Source organism: Danio rerio, chromosome 12 (assembly GCF_052040795.2).
Source record: "Danio rerio strain M-AB ecotype USA chromosome 12, GRCz13ab, whole genome shotgun sequence".
NCBI classification, from domain to species: domain Eukaryota; kingdom Metazoa; phylum Chordata; class Actinopteri; order Cypriniformes; family Danionidae; genus Danio; species Danio rerio.
The window spans coordinates 2,247,725-2,265,695 of record NC_141032.1 but is presented as its reverse complement, the minus strand read 5'-3'; the positions used below and the strand labels follow the sequence as shown (position 1 = coordinate 2,265,695).

The window sequence follows — 17,971 nt, the reverse complement described above, 5'->3', positions numbered from 1 at the left end:
CTGGCCCACCGGGAATTCTCCCGGTCCTCCCGATCAGCCAATCCGGGCCTGATCTTAGGATAAATACATTTTTGGATTACAAAAAAAGTTGAATTAAATAATGCATTTACAAACACAAATGAACAATACATTTATTACAGTATTTGTCAATATAAATACAAATTAAACAGACTGCTTTAACAGCTCTAAATGAAAATAATTCATTAACCTCTTGAGGCCCAAGGTGTTTTTAACATGCTATTTGGGCTGATTGGAACCTAATTAGAATAAAACCTACAGTAGGAATCATCTTTTGATATGATGTACTTTTAGAGAAAATGATGTCCATATATGTGCACTCGTGGTCTGAATTTACATGAAACACTTTTCCCTGATTGTTTTGTGATGCACATATAACATACATTTTTTTTTTTTACGTTTTGACAATCAGAAAGTAAAAAAAAAAAACATGTTTTGCCCATATTGGACTGTTAAAAACAGTGTTTGGGACATTTCATATGCTGCAAAACAGTTACAGGATGACACTGTATGTCTGTCACAAAATATAAAACATTCAGAGTATTTTAAACAGCCACTTAAGAGCTCAAATGTGCTGTACACATATGTGGCCACTAAGCCCTAGGACAGGGGTGGCCAACCCTGTTCCTGAAGAGCCACCTTCCTGCAGATTTCAGTTGCAGCCCATATCAAACACACCTGCCTTTAATTATCACGTGATGTTCAGGTCCTAATTAATTGGTTCAGGTGTGTTTGATATGGGTAGCAACTGAAATCTGCAGGAAGGTGGCTCTCCAGGAACAGGATTGGCCACCCCTGCCCTAGGAGGTTAAATTATGGTGATTCTAGAGGGGATATAAACCACAACAAATGTCAAGCATTGATAAATACGTCAAATATGAGCAAAGATACAGATAAAACAACCAGTGCTTTACAGTCCTAATACTACACAAAGACATTGAAAATAACACTATTGTTAGTATCATATTAATATTTCTATAAAATTTACATTTATTTAAGTTACAAATTATACAGGTTCTTGTGCCTTGATGCTTTAAGCTCTTCTGAACTCTCCCACAGTCACAGTCCTTAAAAACACACGCAAATGACACTTTGTTTTTTACTCTGTTATGGTGGCGGATGATATAAGAGTAAAAAAATCATATCGAATCTTATATATCGAATGCGCACTTGGCGATATCGATGCTGAAACTATATATTGTGCAGCCCTATTAACTAATGTTAACAATGCATTCGTAGATGCAGAGCTTTGGTTAATAAATGCTGTACACAATGTACTAGTTTACATTAGTAAATGCATTAACTAACACAACCTTATTGTAAAGTGTGACCCATTTTTGTTTCAAGAGTTCACACTTAGATATTTTTTGACAAATGTTAGCAGGTTTGGCATGCTGTCCCAGGAGAGAACCCTGAGCTCGGAGGTGGTTGAGCCCAGGGCTCGCGCCTGGTCAATAGAGCAAGTAAGGGGAGTACGAGATCAGGTGGTTCTCAAGAGTTCCCTGTGGTAAAGGAGGAAAGGAGGAGAAGGGGTGGATGAGGGGTTTCTTCGGAAAACTAAGATAATGGAGTAGTTCTAGCTAGGTTACTTATAGTGAGTTTTGATTAATCTGATTGGCTAACTAATGATTGCAGATGGGTGGCCAGCTGCAGTCAATCATATCATGTGCTCCTCTCGAAATTAGTTTGTGAAACTTCACTTAATTTTTAGGTAATAATGCATTGCATACTGCAGTATATTTTGTTGTGTAGTAATTTGTAGTATTATTAAGTTAAATTTAACTTATTTTTTTTTTAAGTTGTAGTATTAATAATTAGTAGTATTGATCATTGTTAATGCCAAAAACAGACTATACACTCTCAGAGGTAAAGGTGTGCAAGCTGTCACTGGGTGGTACTTTTATTAAAAGGTACACTTTTGTACTTAAAGGGTCCATATTGGTACCTCAATTGTATACACTGAAAAAAAGTTATTCAGAGATGATTCCTTGGATTTACTTTAAAAAAATTTACATAAAGTAGCTGTAAACTATTTATTTGGGCTGAATTTAAACAAACAAATTAAGTTGAATTTTATTAAACTTAATTTGTTTGTTTAAATTCAACACAAATAAATTGTTTGCAACAGTTTTGTAGACATCATTTTTTTCAGTGTATATTAGTACCTGAAAATTTTAAGGGGAACACTTTTGTACTTTTCAAGTACCAATATGCACCCTTGAGGTATTAATATAGATCTTTTAGGTACAAATCTGTACTTTTTAAAAATGATACCACCCCAGTGACAGCTTGCATACCTTTATTTCTGAGAGCGTAGCTGTCAATCAGGCAAAAACAGCCTGTTTGACATTAATAATTGTAATTTCCTGACCTTTAAACCCACTCTAAAAAATGAACTACCAAACCTAAAGCTTGTGTCCTGATAAGGAGCACAAGCCTAAGGAAAAGCACTGAAGGACGAGCCGAATGTAGAGGAAACCCAAACTGTCAACATCTGAGACTAGATATCAAAGCAGCCGATGATGTGCATCGGCAATAATCGCTAACTAATCCTTATCACTGTGCTGGAGCTGAATGCAGTGTTCGTGCTCCGTCGAGTGTCCCGAATGACGGATCAGGATCCAGAGGAACAGCCTGTCAGGAGCTCAGATTGATCAGATCAGCCTGCGTCCTTCAGCACTTCCTACAATCACAGGCGGCCATTCGCCTCTAATTAGCCTCCAAAAGAGACGTCAGGGCTCTTGATTTAAAGCAGGAACACCACGACTCTCTTTGTCCATCTGCGGCCATGCATTGTATCCAATCACGGGGGGAAATGCATTGAAAATGATGGTAAATAAATATACACTCTCTGATTGCAAAAATTGCTCGTCTGAGCTGTTGGCGAGCAGGAAAATGTATTCATTAATTTAATTACAACTCATTTGTGCTCACCAAAGGGTGCATTTAATTGATTAAAATCACAGTGAAAACGTATTATTTTAATTCTGATTGACCGTTTCCCACTTGAATATGGTTTAAAATACATTTACATTTAGTCATTTAGCAGATGCTTTTATCCAAAGCGACTTACAAATGAGGACAAGGAAGCAATTTACACAACTATAAGAGCAACAATGAATAGTGCTGTAGGCAAGTTTCAGGTGTGTAAAGTCTAAGAGGGAGAGCATTAGTAATGTGAGAATTTTTTTTATTTATTTATTTATTTATTTATTTATTTTGAGCACAATAAATAAGATTTATCCCCATCATGTAAAGCTGAATTTACAGCATCATTGTTCTAGCCTTCAGTAACATGATCACATTTTAACTGATCATGAAAAATATTTTGGATTTTATCAACACTTTACTTGATTGTATAATTATTTATTTGCTTGCTTATTTACACTTCAGTTCAAGGAACAACTCTCACTATTAAATAGTGGCTTATTATTAAGACATTGGTGGTTTATTAGTTTATACTGTAGGGCTGCACAATATTTCGTTTCAGCATCGGTATTGCAACCTGTGCATCTGCAATAGTCACATTGCAAGACATGCAATGTTGAGTCTGAAATATAGTTTATTGACAGGCACAGAACACTAGTGATTTGTAGAGTTTGTGTAAAGTTAAAGACCTGTGACTGAACAGTTCAAGAGAATTTTAAACAATTATGTTTAGAGGTTTAACAAAGAGTTATGTGTTTATAGAGAATTAATACGCCTACTTAGAGTTTTTGTCTCGTTTATAGTCCAAATATCTACATTTCAAAATGAAAACAAGATTATTTTACTTAGCGCACTGGCAGATAATTTAGCTTGTTTTAAGGGGAAAAAAACTATTCATTTCTTCTTAAGGTGAAAAAAAAAACAATTTAAGAATCCAAGAAATATCTAAGAATCATTTGCATGTGTTTTAAAGACATTTCAAGAGAGTTTAAAGCACTCAGGTGCAATAAAAAAGTACATTTGTAGCGTTAATGGTGAATTATTTTACATTTCATTGTTCATTTTCAGTACCTGATTACTGTTTGACTCTCCAGAAACCCATAAAGCTGTTTATTTGACGTTTTTTGTTGCTCTATTTTAATAATTTTTGCTTCCAATTTATTTATTTTTTTAGACATAATTACACCCTTACAAAATCACCTTAATCATTGAATTCTTTCCAAATTGAGCTATTCAAGCCATCGGGTGACATTTTACCCATATTGCAATATGTAAAAAATTGCAGAAAAACTAAATATCGCAATGTCAGATTTTTCCAATATTGTCGATCCCTAGTAGTGATAGTGAAATGTTTCTAAATGAACACAAAACACTACTATAGGTGTTCAATAATGAGGAGCACAAGCCTGAGGGGGAAAAAAGCACTGAATGATGGGCCAAACGTAGAGCAAACCCAAACCATCTGAGACTAGATTAAAACCTGTTCATCTGGTTTATGCATTGTATCCAATCACAGGTAAACGCATTGATATAAAGTAAAAAAAAAATGGGGGGTAGGGAGGGGGGGTGCAAAAAATGAAAAGGATTTTTTTTTTAAATATGGCCGATTCATTCCCTTTAAACAGCCGATCTCATGCAGCACGGTTCCCCACAGTATCGAACATCGATATCGTATCTTAGTAGTAATTAGGGCTGCACAATATATTGTTTCACCATCAATATCGCAATGTGTGTCTGCAATAGTCACATCACACGATATTAAAATGTTTCATTGAGATTATAGTTGATCAGCACAACAGTTACAGTGCAATGTGGAGCAAAGTATGCCCAGAAACAGAGAGAAACGTTATCATTTGCATGTTTAAAAGACATTTTCAAGAGAGTTTAAAGCATTCAGGTGCCAAAAAAAAGCTTATTTGTAGCTTCAATAGTGAATTATTTTACATTTCATCAATTTCAGTACCTGATTACTGTTCCACTCTCCAGAAAACCATAAAGCTGTTTATTTTACTTTTTTGTTTTGCAATTTATTTATTTTTTATTCATGATTCACACCCTTTCAAAATCACCCTAATCAATGATTTCTTTATTTAATTGAGCTATTCAAGCCATCTGGTGACATTTTATTCATATTGCAGTTTATACAAATTTTAAAGATTTTTTTAATATTGTGGATCCCTAGTAGTAATAATAAGAAATGTTTCTGAATGAACAAAAAAACACTACTATGGTTGTTCAATAATGAGGAGCACAAGCCTGAGGGGAAAAAAGCACTGAATGATGGGCCAAACGTAGAGCAAACCCAAACCATCCGAGACTAAATTAAAACCTGTCCATCTGCATTCATGCATTGTATGCAATCACAGGTAAACGCATTGATATAAAGTAAAACAATCTCTCAACAAGCCTGATAAGTTGAAAAAAATGAAAAGATCTGTTTTAATATGGCCGATTCATTCCCTTTAAACAGCCAATCTCTTGCAGCACGTTTCCCCACAGTCTCAAACATCGATATCGTATCTTAGTAGTAATTAGGGCTGCACAATATATTGTTTTACCATTGATATCGCAATGTGTGTCTGCAATAGTCACATCACACGATATTAAAATGTTTCATTGAGATTATAGTTGATCAGCACAACAGTTACAGTGCAATGTGGAGCAAAGTATAGCCAGAACAGAGAGAAACGTTATCATGTGCATGTGTTTTAAAGACATTTCAAGAGAGTTTAAAGCATTCGGGTGCAAAAAAAGCTTATTTGTAGCTTCAATGGTGAATTATTTTACATTTCATTACTCAATTTCAGTACCTGATTACTGTTTGACTCTCCAGAAAACCTGAAAAAAAGCTAAAAAAGCTGTTTATTTTACTTTTTTGTTTTGTTTTGCAATTTATTTATTTATTTTATACAGTATTCACACCCTTTCAAAATCACCCTAATCAATGATTTCTTTTTTAAATTAAGCCATCTGGTGACATTATATTCATATCGCAGTATATAAAATTTGAAAGATAGTGATGATAATAAGATTCTGAATAAACAAAAAATGCTACTATGGTTGTTCAATAATGAGGAGCACAAGCCTGAGGGGAAAAAAGCACTGAATGATGGGCCAAACGTAGAGCAAACCCAAACCATCTGAGACTAAATTAAAACCTGTCCATCTGCATTCATGCATTGTATGCAATCACAGGTAAATGCATTGATAATGATGGTAAATATACACTCTCTGATTGCAAAAAATGTACCTTGTCTGACAGGGCTGGCGAGGAGAAGCACATTGACCCGTAGCAAGGCGCGCAGTCGGCTTCTGCACCGCAAACTCCAGTCCTGCGGCTGGAGAAAACCACAGCGTCTGGCCTGAAGACTGGAAAATCAATAAGCAGCACTAAAAAGCCAGAAGCAGACGACAGCGCCGAGATTCCCATGCCTTCCTCCGCTGAGCAATAACAGGCAACCATCCCTGAAACGCACTTGGACGCTTCACCTGTCGCCTGGAGCCAAGGGAAAAACGGATTAGAGACCAGCAAGCGCATCCAAATGGAGGAAAAGATGGAGAGATGAGGGAGATTCAGAAGAGAAACGCTCAAAAGGAGAGCTGCACCAGCTGAGTGGCTATTATCAGTTTCATGTATGGTTGCTGATGACTTTTACACATGTTGTGCTCTGACTTATACTGTAAATACATGTTGAGAAGGAGATTGTTGTTGGTTGGTGTCTATAGTAGAAGGGGATTTAATGTGGATCAAAATCTTTTATATAAGGTGTCTTTAAAAGAAAAATGTGTATTAAACTGTTTTTTTTAAATAAGAAAATACACTATAATTAATAATAATAACTTTTATGATGCGCTTTTCTTAAATTTAAATCGCTACAAGATATACAATAACAAATAAAAAAATGCAGAGAATTACAAGCTTGCATAAAATCCCAGTAAGAAGCCAGAGGTCAGACATTCATTCATTTTCTTGTCAGCTTAGTCCCTTTATTAATCCGGGGTCGCCACAGCGGAATGAACCGCCAACTTACCCAGTTTGTTTTGGCATTAGATAAGCATGTGTATTATATATACTCACCGGCCACTTACTAGTATCGGGTTGGACCCCCTTTTGCCTTCAGAACTTACCCAGCAAGTTTTTACGCAGCGGAAGCCCTTCCAGCCGCAACCCATCTCTGGGAAACATCCACACACACATTCAAACACACACTCATACACTACGGACAATTTAACCTACCCAATTCAGCTGTACCGCATGTCTTTGGACTGTGGGGGAAACCGGAGCACCCGGAGGAAACCCACGCGAAGGCAGGGAGAACATGCAAACTCCACACAGAAACACTAACTGAGCTGAGGTTCGAACCAGCGACCTTCTTGCTGAGAGGCGACAGCACTACCTACTGCGCCACTGCCTCGCCCCAGAGGTCAGACAGCAATAATACAACAATAAAGACCAATGAATAAGCAAAATTGCATTAAAGTGACAGTGATGATCACAAATTAAATACTTTGCGAAAATTTGTGTCTTAAGAATCTTTTTAAAACAATCTATAGAAATGGCGTTCCTGATGATTATAGGTTATGCATTACATAAATGTAATTATTTTAACTAATTATCCATTTATAATTTTCAGAGCTGGGCAAAAAGTAATTGCGAATAGCCGCATTCGCAATAAAAGTTTGTTTTGGCATTAGATATGCATGTGTATTATATATACTCACCGGCCACTTACTAGTATCGGGTTGGACCCCCTTTTGCCTTCAGAACTGCCTTAATCCTCTGTGGAGTAGATTCAACAAGCTACTGGAAATATTCCTCAGAGATTTTGCGCCATATTGTCATGATAGCATCACACAGTTGCTGCAGATTTGTCGGCTGCACATCCATGATGCCATTGTTCCACCACATCCAAAAGGTGCTCTATTGGATTGAGATCTGGTGTCTGTGGAGGCCATTTGAGTACACTGAACTCATTGTCATGTTCAAGAAACCAGTCTGAGATGATTCACACTTTGACACTCGTATTTTTGCAGATATTTAAATAACATATATTTATATCTAAATACAAAACCTTTTTTCCTAAGTATATGAAGGCATGTGTGTAATTCTATACAAATAATTAATAATAATGATTTAAATAATGATATGAATAAATAAACAGTACATACACTTAAATTACTAAATCAAAACAAACTTTTATTTTTGGATGCAATTAATCTGTCCAGCACTAATTATTTAATTTATTTTATTACTTAATTATACAATAGCAATATTTTGATCCACTTTAAATGTTGACTGCTGCAGTAAATTGAAAACATTTATTATTATTTTGTTTTTTACATTTGTCCTTTTCGTGCATTTTTGCATTTTGTCTTAATAAAATAAAAAATATATATGTTTGTATATATTGTTTTCATACGTGATAGTGCTATTTTTCATACATATAAATAATATTATACAATTGTTTTTGCTTGCAAAAGCCAATACGTAACCGAACAAACCTTAAAACCTTGCCTTTTATGCCTGTGTATGAATTATGCTTTATACAACATTTCTAATAAAAAAAATAATAGGCCTGCCTAAATGCTAACCAAAAGGTAAAGAGTAACCGAGGCTGCGATATCTGCTACCGGATCTATTTTTAGCTGTCAGACACCCACATGAAAATATATTTTAGTGATTATAGTAAATTCTATTATAGTATTAAAGTAAATTCTGTAGTGTTTTTTAACCATACTGACACTGACACCTCCAACAGAGACAGAGATGTTGCACAATCAGCATCACCAAAAAGGATTGAGCTCATGTCCATGTGTTGTGCGATAACTCCATATATTGATTATTGTGACAATAGATTTTTTTGGACTTGCAAGTACTGCACTACAAATACAGTATCATTAAAATGAATGTGTGCATTGTACTTTTAAAGTAACACAATACATGCCTGTAGCCAGGGGGGGTTCAAACGAACCACCCCCCACGGCCAAAGGGTCCAGAATTTGTCCCATACATGAGCTCATTTGTTCTATTTTGACTGCTTTGCCATTATAAATAATGAAAATAATCCATCGAACAAGGCTTTAAGACCACACGGATCATCTGCCGGCTGTTGCTGCAGTGGGACACCACAGTATAACTACTTATAGTGTAGTACTAGCAAGAAAACATTTTACAGGTAACTTTAATTCTAAATGTTGGACTTTATTCCTAAAATAAAAATGAGCAATAAAAAGGTGTGAAGCACCAAAAGTAAACCATGTTAAAATAATTTGAAGATATTTTTATACTTTTTTTTTTTACCAAAAAGGCTAGAAAAACTCTGAGGAATTCATTGTTATTGTTTTATTATTATTATTAATTATTATTATTATTATTATTATTATTATTATTATTATTATGTTTTAATTATTATTTTTTATTGAAATGGCCAAATTGTGAGTGAGGACAGTTTAATGTGCTGGCCAGTTCATTTTTGTCTAATAAATTACAGTAGGCAACAGGTTTTTTTTTGCTTTAAAACTTTAACAGATTCCTATTTTTCCTAATGATATATGATGTAATAAATTTGTATTTTAAAAAATAAGTCTTTTTAAAATTTTTCTTTACTGCAAATTTTAGGAAATAATTTCAGTGCATCAAAAACTGTGGCTATGATGACATCTGACTAGCTAATCCAGCAAAAAAAAAAAGAAAAGAAAAGAAAAGTACTGCTTAAAATGTCACTAAAATGCAGTATTTAAATCTCATAGCTAAATGGAAACTGAGGCGGATATCTGCAAAAAGGTCCACTTTTTGAGGAAAAAAGAACAGCCTTTTCACCAGGCTGGCTACAGGTCTGCAATAAGTACAATCAATAAAAATAGCTGCTTTTGCTTGCAATTATTTATCAACTTTGAATCTATAATACTGCAAACTATAATAAAGGATTCCGCCAACTGAAGAGTACCTCCATTTTATTTACTCGGATTTGGCTCTCGCCGAATGTTAATTTTGGTCTCTGGATCTGGATGACGCTTAGACTGAAAAGCTGGAAAGTTTGTTTCCTCTTACCTGTAGGATTCAATATCAATCATTATCTGATTTATTTCTCAGCATTAGCGTGATATTTGGAGCAGCACGCCTCCGCACGCCTCGGAGCGCTACATATGCTAAGTTCATATTAATAAATGAACACGTAACGTTTCTATAACATAATGATTTTGTGTGGAGTTTGCCAGCACGGCGAGGTGAGGAAACATACTGACGCCAAGCCCATCCGCGTTTCCTCACAATCTCCGCACTGTTTTGGACATTTACAAAAATAAACTTCTCAGCAACCCAATATTCATCCAACACCAGCTCTGGCTAACTTCGCGGCCGTGGTTTGCTCACTTTGGCCTGTTATTAAACAGCTGGAGAAGACTAGAGTCTTTCACTTCTCACCTACCTCTATTACCTTAACCCCTCGCAAAAAAAAAAAAGAAAAAAAAGGACAATTACACATCATTTAAGACTTAAGCAATTAGAGGCCATTTCTGGAAATAACCCCGCTTGTCTTCTGGCTCATGCGGGGACCCGAGGGGATGAAAGGGGGCGGTGTGGGGACTGATGGTTCCTGCTGCTGGTGTCAGTCCAGATTAGTGAAACACACACACACACACGCACACACACACTACTGCGCTTCTGTCCCGTCCGAGAGCGGGTTAATCAGGGTCAGAGCATGTGGAGCTGCAGATGCCAGAGAGGAGATTAGGGGAAAACAGAATCGAGCGCCGCTCCAATTATGCCTGGATAAACATCAGCACTGCTGCCACATGCACACGTGCACACGTACAGGGCAGAAAAGAAGAAGAAAAACAGGGTTTCCCAATTCAGGGGGTTCACGAGTTGCTGAAACTAGGATTATTTTTCGGAATATCCCAGTTAGAAAAAAATGTTCACTTGCTCTATCAAAAATTATTCAAATTTAATACATTTAAAAACACAAAAGTAATAAATTTGCTTAAATACATTTTTTTTTTTAATTTTCAAATATATCCATTCACAAACCCTATAACCCATACTAAAGAATAACACAAATCATAGCAGTCAATTACTACAGTCTACAATAATATTAATTTAACATTACAAATTATAGGTCAGGTCAGGATGCCCAGCAATAAATAAATGGAGAACTTTTTAGTTTAATCGAGATGGATTTAGGCATGGGCCGGTATAAGGTTCTGACTGTATGAAAGTGGTATAGTTGTTGGTGCCAGACGGGCTGCTCTAAGTATTTCAGAAACTGCTAATCTACTGGGATTTTCTCGCACAACCATCTCTAGGGTTTACAAAGAACGGTCCAGTGAGCGACAGTTCTGTGGGCGCAAATGCCTTGTTGATGAGGCCAGAGGTCCGAGGAGAATGGCCAGACTGGTTCCAGCTGATAGAAAGGCAACAGTAACTCAAATAAGCACTCGCTACAACCGAGCTCTGCAGAAGAGCATCTCTGAACACACAACACGTCCAACCTTGAGGCGGATGGGCTACAGCAGCAGAAGAGCACACCGGGTGCCACTCCTGTCAGCTAAGAACAGGAAACTGAGGCTACAATTCACACAGACTCACCAAAACTGGACAATAGAAGATTGGAGAAACGTTGCTGCTCTGATGAGTCTCCATTTCTGCTGACACATTCGGATACTCGGCTCAGAATTTGGCCTCAACAACATGAAAGCATGGATCCATCCTGCTTGTATCAGTGGTTCAGGCTGGTGGTGGTGTAATGGTGTGGGGGATGTTTTCTTGGCACACTCTGGGCCCATTAGTACCAACTGAGCATCGTGTCAACACCACAGCCCAAATATGAGCACAGTCTACCCATCTTCTCATGGCTACTTCCAGCAGGATAACACTCCATGTCATAAAGCGTGCATCATCTCAGACTGGTTTCTTGAACATGACGATGAGTTCACTGTACTCAATTGGCCTCCACAGTCCCAAGATCTCAATCCAATAGAGCACCTTTTGGATGTGGTGGAACAATGGCATCATGGATGTGCAGCCGACAAATCTGCAGCAACTGTGTGATGCTATCATGTCAATATGGCGCAAAATCTCTGAGGAATATTTCCAGTACCTTGTTGAATCTACGCCACGAAGGATTAAGGCGGTTCCGAAGGGTCCAACCTGGTACTAGTGAGGTGTACCTAATAAAGTGACCAGTGAGTGTATGTTCTTTTAATAAATAAATATTATGAACTTGATCAAATGTTGTTATGTTTTAAGGGGTTTGTCTGAGAAACACTCTTGACCTAAACGCTGCAGTTTCAGTATGATTTCAGAGAATTGTGCAGGATTTGATTGTTTTGCAGAGTCATGACTGTAAAAGCCAGAGATTACGGTTTGAACAGTCGGTTTGAGAATGAGAGAAACATTTACTTTACAGCATGAGTAATACATTATGAATCATTTGAAGGATTAACCGAGGAAATCCTACGATTTGTGACAAAAGCCCACATCTCAGCTCTAGGGCAGAGATAGAGTGTTCATGCAGTGACATGAAGCAGAGAGCACCGCGTTTACAGCCACAAATCTGAAGTGAGGTCACGGTAAAACCAGTACCAATGACAACAAGGTGCTCAGTCTTCAGTCTAAAACACTAATCTTGGAAAAGAGGCACACTTCAGGCTAGGCTTGCATAATACATCATTTCAGCGTTGATATTGCAGTGTTTAAATCTGCAGTTCAGCTTAAGTTTAGTTTTAGTTTATTCATCCCTTAGGTAATGTGAGTGGGATTATGGTCATTATGAACGTTTTTTTTTATTCACTTGTTTGCTTTGTTTTTAAGACCTGTAAGATTCCAAGAGAATTTAAACCATTTGTGTGAAAGAAATTATTACATTTATAGATTTAAAAAAGATTAATTGTGTTAATTTTTATACAACAAAGACTATGGTGTGTTATTTATTTACATTTGATTATTGATATCATTTAAGTACCAGAATACAGTTACATCGTGTGCTAACAACATACGATTCCAGTGACAAACTGGAAATCTGTCTGTACCAAAAGGTTATATGGTTATCGAAGGATTAATTAAAATAAGATTTATTAAAGATAAGATTTTAATTTTATTTATATATATATATATATATATATATATATATATATATATATATATATATATATATATATATATATATATATATATATATATATATATATATATATATATACCTGCTGAAAAATCCAGCTTAAACCAGCCTAGGCTAGTTTTAGTGGTAATTTCTAGTTAGTTCTAGTTAGTTTTAGTTCTAGTGGTTTTAGCTGGTTGACCAGCCTGGTTTTAGAGGGGTTTTGGCCATTTCCAGGCTGGTTTCCAGCCATTTCCAGCCTGGTCTTAGCTGGTCAGGCTGGAAAATGACCAGCTTAATCCAGCTAAAACCCGCTTGAGCAGCCTGGTTTAAGCTGGACATAGCTGGTTTTGGCTGGTCATCTCCCATCCTGACCAGCTAAGACCAGGCTGGAAATGGCTGGAAACCAGCCTGGAAATGGCCAAAACCCCTCTAAAACCAGTCTGGCTGACCAGCTAAAACCAGCCAACCAGCCTAGGCTGGTTTAAGCTGTTTTTTTTAGTAGGGTATATATATATATATATATATATATATATATATATATATATATATATATATATATATATATATATATATGAGCAATATCACAGGAGTAGCAGTGCGATATGGCTGTATATCGGCACAGGTGGAAGGCGTGCGTTAGTGCCCCCACCAGTGCCGATATACAGCCATCGCACTGCTACGAGTGTGATATTGCGTTTATACAACAGTTTGACGGCATAATTGTGTATATAAAAACAAAATCAAACATGGAGAGTCTCAAAAAACCCTTTTGTATGAGGAACTTTATCTTCCAGATTCAAACTGAACTACCCTGATCCAGTTACTATGATTATTTATGTGAAGCTTTGACACAATCTACATTGTAAAAGCGCTATACAAATAAAGCTGAATTGAATTGAAATCATAAGCTGACAGTTAAACAGCTGAGCAAGCATCTTTTAAACTTTAGATCTGTGTTGTCTGCTTTTTGCTGGCTGTATGTGGGCGGAGTAATACACAACGGGTAAAGAGACTGTAGGAGTTCTGATATTGCAGAATATCGCACGGCTATCAGCAAATCAGATTTGAGAACCAGACAGAACTGTTGTGTGTGTGTGTGTATAAATATATATATATATATATATATATATATATATATATATATATATATATAATTATTATTATTATTATTATTATTGTTATTAAATAAATATATTCATACATTCATTTTCCTTCGGCTGATTGTCCATTTCAGAGGCCCCCACAGCAGAATGAACTATCAACTATTCCAGCATATGTTTTAAACCGTGAATGCCCTTTCAGCTGCAACTGAGTACTGGGAAACACCCATACACACACACTACGAACTATTTAGTTTGTTCAATTCTCCTACAGCAGATGTCTTTGGACTGTCAGAGAAACCGGAGGAAACCCACGCCAACACGAGAGAGAACATGCACACTCCACACAGAAATGCCAACTGACTCAGCCGGGACTCAAACCAATGATCTTCCTGCTTTGAGGCGACAGTGCTAACCACTGAGCCACCCATAAATATATCATAAATAATAATAAATCATATGTATTATTAAGGCGACGCAGTGGTGCAGTAGGTAGTGCTATTGCCTAAAAGCAAGAAGGTCGCTGGTTCGAACCTCAGCTGGGTCAGTTGCCGTTTCTGTGTGGAGTTTGCATGTTCTCCCAGCGTTCGCGTGGGTTTCCTCCGGGTAGGCTAAATTGTCCGTAGTGTATGATTGTGAATGAGTGGGTGTGATGAGTTGCAGCAGGAAGGGCATCCGCTGAGTAAAACATATGCTGGATAAGTTGGCGGTTCATTCCACTGTGGTGATTCTGGATTAATAAATGGACTAAGCCGAAAAGAAAATAAATGAATGAATGTATTATTAAGAGTGGCATGGTGGCTCAGTGTTTTTAAAACCTTAATATTTCCAAACCACGATATAGCTTGAAAACGGTTATCATCCCATACCTGTACCCTTCTAGTTCTATTTACCCATCTATATATGCAAAAACAACAATGATTCTTTTAATTATTTTTTATCTATGCAATGTTTTAGTTTGATTTTTGAGCTGTTGTGCGGACACAGTTTATACAGTTATATAGATCCGGACTGGGCGATATGGCAAAAAAGCAACCTCGATAATTACTTTCCATATTTTGATATAAGATGTTAATGCTTCCAGATTTAAAAGAGAACCCCAAAAACGACTAAAGCCACAACTATTTTGAGCGTCCATTAAATGGGATGACATATTTAGGCAGATACATTTTCAGTGGCTGAAAATTCAGTACATTTCTAAGATCAAAACACTTTTAGATTCCCATTGTTGCCCATTTCTGCTGTGTGATTGGCTCTTAGCCTATCATTGTTATTGCCATAAAATTTTAGCGTGATTCGATATAATATAGTTCATTGGCCCAGCCCTAATATGGATACAAGATCTTTTTAAATCATACAGTATCCTTTAACAATAGAGTGGAGATGCATTACTTGCATATGATTGCATTTTTGGTGACATACTGTTAATATAATGCATTGTTTGCATTCTTATGTCTGCCTTCATGCATTATTGGCATACTCTAAAGTTGAAAAATAGATACAAGCTTTGAAAAAAAGAGAGGTTCTTGTGTAAAAAAAAATAAAAAATAAAAGAAAACTTGTGGGCACTTTAAATTTACATCATTACTTTTTATTTATTTTACTATTATTAATGTTAATGAGTTTAACTGTTATTTAGTTACATATGTAATATTTAAATTGAGGGATATTTAAGGTTGCATAACTCTGGGTCTGGAAGTAATAAAAATATATCTACTGAATGCCGCAAATTTTAATTAAAGCCCCAGCAAAGTAATTTTAGGCCGCAAAAATTCAAAACAAAGTCCTGCGAACTCCTTGAGAGACTGCCTACATCAGGCTGCTCAGCGACTCTGCAGTGACTTTACTGCATGTCAGCTGTAGAGAAGAAGCAGACGAGACCTGCGTCCCGGAGCCTCAGCTGTAGGTTCACCGAGCGCTGGAGGCCAAACACTGCAGGCGCCCACTGTCACACGCCTCTATGAGGGCCATCCGTCACTGCGGACCACACCAAAACACACCAGCAAACACACGCACACACCCCGACAGGGAGCGTCCCTGATGAACAACAAGCACACTCCAGCATGCTTTTAAATGCATGCTCAAGATGTTTGAACTTAGGGGGAAAAAGTGCACTCTTTAAAAGTAAACACGAGAGCAAATTTAGATGCGACTTTATTGCAAAGTGCACTCTCTAGGAGTGAACCTAAAGGGATATCTTGCGCAAAATGATTCTGCTGTCATTAACAAACCAGTTTGACTTTTTCAATTCAGTTCAAGCTAATTTGTGCAGCTCCTTTCACAATCATTATTGTTTTGAAGCAGCTTTACAATAGGCACACATTATTGCATTACAATCAAAATCGGAAAAAAAAAAGTTTAGGTTATTAGTTTCTTTAACTTTATTAGTTACTAATCATTTTAATTAGGGCTGCACAATGTATCACTTTAGCGTCGATATTGCAATGTAAAATTATGCAATTGTCACATGGCAGGTTCTGCAATGTTGAGTTGTAATTACAACTAGACAGTAAAGTTCGTCGAGACAAACTTTGAGGCTGGCTTGACAAAGCCTGTTGGTAATAGTTTATTTAGTTTAAAAACAGTTTGAAAAAGTATGAGTAGCATGTTATTAGCATGATTCTAGTATAGATTAGCATGTTATTAGCATGAATTAGCATCTTATTAGTACGATTCTAGCATGGATTAGCATGTTATTAGCATGAGTTAGCGTGATTCTAGCACGAATTAGCATGTTACTAGCATAATTCTAGCATGAATTAGTGTGTTATTAGCATGATTGTAGTAAAATTAGCATGAATTAGCATGTTATTAGCATGTTTCTAGCATGAATTAGCATGATTCTAGCATGAATTAGCATGTTATTAGCAAGATTCTAGTATGAATTAGCATGTCACTAGCATGATTCTAGTATGAATTAGCATGTCACTAGCATGATTCTAGTATGAATTAGCATGTCACTAGCATGATTCTTGTATGAATTAGCATGTTACTTCAGAACACGATGTGTGGAGACATCACAAATCTGAACCCTATAGACAGAAAGGTTTTTATTTGCTTGTGTTTTAAGGAACTGTGTGGAGTTTGCATGTTCTCCCTGCGTTCGCGTGGGTTTCCTCCGGGTGCTCTGGTTTACACCACAGTCCAAAGAAATGCTGCAGGTGAATTGGGTAGGCTAAGTTGTCCGTAGTGTATAAGTGTGTGTGTGTGTGTGTGTGTGAATGTGTGTGTGGATGTTTCCCAGAGATGGGTTACAACTGGAAGGGCATCCGCTGCTTGAAAACTTGCTGGATAAGTTGGCGGTTCATTCCGCTGTGGCGACCCCAGATTAATAAAGGGACTAAGCCGACAAGAAAATGAATGAATGAATTGTATTTAATTATTTATACAGTGAAGACAATACAATGCTATTTGAATAATGCTGAATGTATGTTCAACAAATAGTCAATACAACAAATAGTTTAATGTTGCTTTAACTTATTTTAATATTCAGGTTTTAACTACATGTTTTAAGTAACACAAAGTTAAACCTAATATTTTAGTCAGTTTGATTGATGTAAGTTAAGTGCTTTCTTTTCAAAGGGGTAATTTTGATGTATATTTAAGCATTAAGATGTAAATGTGGTGTTTACACAACAAGCGGTTTTTCAGCAGAAGCATCAGTCAATAAACATCAGCATTAGGCATAACAAAGAGGCTAAATTTAGGCTGTGAATCAGCAGAATGGGGATTGTGGCTCAGGACAGTGTGTGTGTGTGTGTGTGTGTGTGTTTCAGCACAGGAAGTGTGAAGGTGTGGAAGTCAAGATCACACTGAGATTAACTT

General features: G+C 36.6%; 1 protein-coding gene across 11 annotated transcripts in view; it reads right to left on the bottom strand.

Annotated features, from left to right (window-relative positions):
- The window catches only part of LOC147834363 (uncharacterized), a 332,733-nt gene that overhangs the window by 45,735 nt on the left and 269,027 nt on the right, over positions 1-17,971 (bottom strand). For 6 of the 11 annotated variants that reach the window (XR_015503708.1, XR_015503710.1, XR_015503697.1 and 3 more), the window contains one exon: positions 6,197-6,442. Coding sequence is in view for 2 of the 11 variants with exons in the window: in XM_087275624.1 (XP_087131750.1) it covers positions 6,432-6,442 (11 nt within the window). In the remaining 9 variants the exon portion in view is untranslated. Of the gene's footprint in view, positions 1-105; positions 619-4,346; positions 6,443-17,971 lie in introns of those variants that run through there. The other 5 variants (XR_015503705.1, XR_015503706.1, XM_087275624.1 and 2 more) reach the window with 3 other exon arrangements.